Below are 3731 nucleotides of genomic sequence, written 5' to 3' on the forward strand. Positions count from 1 at the left end.
AGAGGTCGTCATCGGCCGCGGCGGCGTCGCGGTCCGAGTAGGCGGCGGCGATGTACTGGCGTAGCGGGCGGTAGAGGTCGACGGGCGTGGCCTTCCATTTATCTTTCCCCTTTTTATTTATTTGTTTTGATTTTCTAAATTGTGCTGACACGTGGGACCCACTTTAGATGAGATAATTTTTGCCACGTCACCGCTGACAGTGGCCATTTTTGTCAGAAATCGTGTCAGTTCGCAATCAGTTTCGAATCAGTGCTATTTGGAACAACTGGAACGAATTGTGGTAGTTCTTTGCGATTGAAACACAAACTCGTAGTTTTCCGAAATTTTGCATGAAAAGTAGTAGTTCTATGCTATATACTCGCCGGTACCCAGCTAGCTGCCGGGCCATTAGCTGGTGGAGGACAAATTTGGCAAATAGGAACAGCTAGCTCCCGTAACAGATACTCTAGAAAGTCTGAGCTGGTCATCCCTTCGTTACATATGTATGACAAAAGGCAATAAGATATACCGACGATATATAAAAGTTTACAGATTTGCTAAGCTAGGTCTCAGTCAAGTCCTGCAACTTGGTTGCATCCCGATTTGTGCACATATAAGTTGCAAGTTGAATTTTAACTGAGTTTTTCTGTTTTACTAGATTTGCAACTGAGATTTTATCGATTCCAAGTAAAGATATGCAACTAAGAAAAGCAATTCGGACCGTTAGGTTTGCTTTGTGATTCTTGCTACTAATAAGTTGCAATATAAATTTCAACTGAGATTTAATAAGGTCATCTAACTAAGAACTAAGTTAACTCTAAGGTGGACTGAGAAGTAGACACACGAAAAAGTTTATGTTCAAATCTGTGCATGAAAAATCCATATATGGCAAACACACGTATTAGGCATCGTTTCTGTTCCCTTGTGGATCCACGTACGTACTATATATACATATGAAATGAATTCGTCAACAGCGGTGGAAGAATTGGACTAGATGATGCGACTATATATCTTATATATAGGATATATTGAACGACGTACCTAATTCGGCTTGGTAATTAGCTGTCGTCGTCGTAAGTGGACTGTTTTGCTATGATGTACACTCAGCAAGCACGATGGGGGGACTAATCTATGGGGTGTGCTCATGGTGGCCACGCGCGCCCACGATACCAGAAGAGTTGTCAATGGCAAGGCGGCATGTACGCACTAGCTACAGGTGCCGAGAGCGGCATGAAAGCTGGAAAAAGGAAGACGAAGAGCGGCATGCCCGCACACAACACTCGACCAAAACCCCCCCTGAAATCCACTATAAAACACGGCAACGGAGGCGTGTGTCCGCCACACTAGTGCTGCTTGCCACTACACACACCACCAACGCAAACCGTCTCGGCCATCTAGCGATCTCACTCAATCTCACTTGAGCTGCCATGGCCGTGAACGACACCAAGCAGCTGGCCGACGCCGAGAACCCCGCGGTCACCAAGTTCGGAGACTCCGACTCCGACTCCGACTCCGACGTGGATTTCGCGGGGCGCGCCAACTGGCTGCGCGCGGCGGTGCTGGGCGCCAACGACGGCCTCGTCTCCACCGCCTCGCTCATGCTCGGCGTCAGCGCCGTCAAGCACGACGTGCGCGCCATGGTGGTGTCGGGGTTCGCTGGCCTGCTGGCTGGGGCGTGCAGCATGGCCATCGGGGAGTACGTCTCCGTCTGCTCCCAGCGGGACGTGGAGATCGCGCAGCTGGACCGCGACGGCAAGCGGGGCGGCGAGGAGGAGAGGGCCCTGCCGAGCCCCGTCCAGGCCGCGGCGGCGTCCGCCCTGGCCTTCTCTGTGGGCGCCCTGCTGCCTCTGCTCGCCGCCGGGTTCATCGTCGGCTACAGGCTGAGGGTTGCCGTAGTGGTCGCCGTGGCGACCATGGCACTGGCCGCGTTCGGGTTCATCGGGGCTGTGCTGGGCCGGGCGCCGGTAGCCAAGTCCTGCGCCAGGGTGGTGGTGGGCGGGCTCGCCGCCATGGGTGTCACCTTCGGCCTCATGAGGCTCTTCCGTGCCAGCGGCATATGACGCGAGGTTTTCTTTTTGCTGCCGTCACGTGCGGTATCCATGCTTTTCTCGTGATCGTGGTGGCGCCGACATACGTCTTCTCCGGCCGATCGATCATCCGTGTCTGCCTCTCTGAATCGATCGGTGGCGCAATGCAATGCAATGCATGCCGGCCGTGTTTGGCTATCTAATTAATCTCTACTACTCCTACTAGTATTTGGCTCTTTGCATGCCCTGGCGGCTGCCTGCCACGCTTATGTAACATTGGCTGCAATTTGCTCTAGACCGCTCTGAGCAACACACTAGCCTCTTTTACTAGCTCTACTATATACATGTAACATTACTAGTACAGCATCCGTTGAAAATAATTGACTCAATTTTATCAAGATGACACCTTAAATATGTCTAGTTACATACGCTATTTTGATAAAACCGAGTCACTTCTTTTCGAACGGAGGAAATAGTACTTCTTAATTGTCATGTGGACTACTCGAAGTTTAATGAGGTGGGCGGCTCATTCTCCCCCTCTCCCCCTCTCCCACCGCTACAGTACCTGAGAGTTATCTCGAAGAAGCCGGGCCGAACCGAAGCCGATCTCGCCGGCGCCGCCGGTCGAGATGGGTGGAGGGGAGGTGCCGGAGTAAATATAGTAGCTAGGGTTAGTGGCTTTATGCCGGTAGAGGGCTTGATGCCCAGTAGTTGGAGCGGTGGACGGGATCTGGCCGCCTGGATCTCTGCCGATATAGGATCTTTTTCGCTTCCTCTTCTACTCCGGTGGTCGGAGGGGAGAGTGGAGAGGAAGATTGATGCTCCTTTCAATAAAGGAGTGGCGGTGTGCCTTCTGCTGCAACGGGACGGCGTTGAGACGCAATTTTTCCTGGCCGGCCTTGGAGGCGAGGGGGAAAACGCGTACACGTCGGCGATCTGTGTCCTGGATGAGCTCCTGGCCGGCCATGGAGGCGAGGAGGAGCTCAGCCGCATCATCATCAACGCATCTGCTTCTTGGAGGCCTTATCCTTTCTGCTTCTGGTGCGAAGGCAGCGCGCCAAAGTTGTTCCTCTCGGCCGACCGTGGAGGCGAGGGCGAGGGCAGCGATGGTGCTGCTGCTTCTCTGTACTGGCGGTGGTGTTTCTTGAAGCTCAGCTTGCGGTGGATCTCAAGCGTCGGCGACTCCTGCCGTCGCTATCTTCGGCCAAGGAGGCCTCGCCGTTCCTCGGCAGTTCCTGCTCCGGGGAGTTTCTACTTCCCCCACGCCTTAAGGCTGTGGAGGAAGATCAGCAATCCCAGCTCGGCGATCCATCCTGGCGGTGAACCAAGTGGCGTAGTCCCCGGCCTCATCGTCAGCGGCCGGTGTCTGAGGTTGAATCAGAGATGCGGTGGAGAAGAAGGACTTGATCGCTTTTTCCTATTTTCCCTTGAGGTCCTTTTTGTAATATTCCATGGCACTTGCGCTATTTCTGTTCAAGCCAAGGTCCTGTTTGTAATTGTGCCCACCGTTCAATAGAGCTTCTCGGCCTTCGGGGCTTACTGTTCAAAAAAAAAAGTTTAGCGAGGTTGATCCGTTGGTTGCAAGAAGGCAAGTTCTATACTCCCTCCGTCCATTAATAGATGTCCAATGTTTTATATAAATTTGGATGTATCTATGTTTAAAAAATATCTAGATACATTCAAATTTAGACAAATTTTTGACATCTAAAAATGGACAGAGGTAGT

At 52.2% G+C, this 3731-nt stretch overlaps 1 protein-coding gene across 1 annotated transcript; it reads left to right on the top strand.

Moving 5' to 3' along the window:
• Positions 1 to 1298: 1298 nt before the first annotated feature.
• LOC127336652 (vacuolar iron transporter homolog 5) lies at positions 1299 to 2420 on the top strand. Its single transcript, XM_051363488.2, has one exon. The coding sequence runs from the start codon at positions 1407 to 1409 to the stop codon at positions 2037 to 2039; it is 633 nt and encodes a 210-aa protein (XP_051219448.1). The 5' UTR covers positions 1299 to 1406; the 3' UTR covers positions 2040 to 2420.
• Positions 2421 to 3731: the final 1311 nt, after the last annotated feature.

Source organism: Lolium perenne, chromosome 2 (assembly GCF_019359855.2).
Source record: "Lolium perenne isolate Kyuss_39 chromosome 2, Kyuss_2.0, whole genome shotgun sequence".
NCBI classification, from domain to species: domain Eukaryota; kingdom Viridiplantae; phylum Streptophyta; class Magnoliopsida; order Poales; family Poaceae; genus Lolium; species Lolium perenne.

Coding starts and splice junctions, on each gene's coding strand:
- LOC127336652 (XM_051363488.2), top strand. CDS start 1,407: ATGGCCGTGAACGACACCAAGCAGCTGGCCGACGCCGAGAACCCCGCG.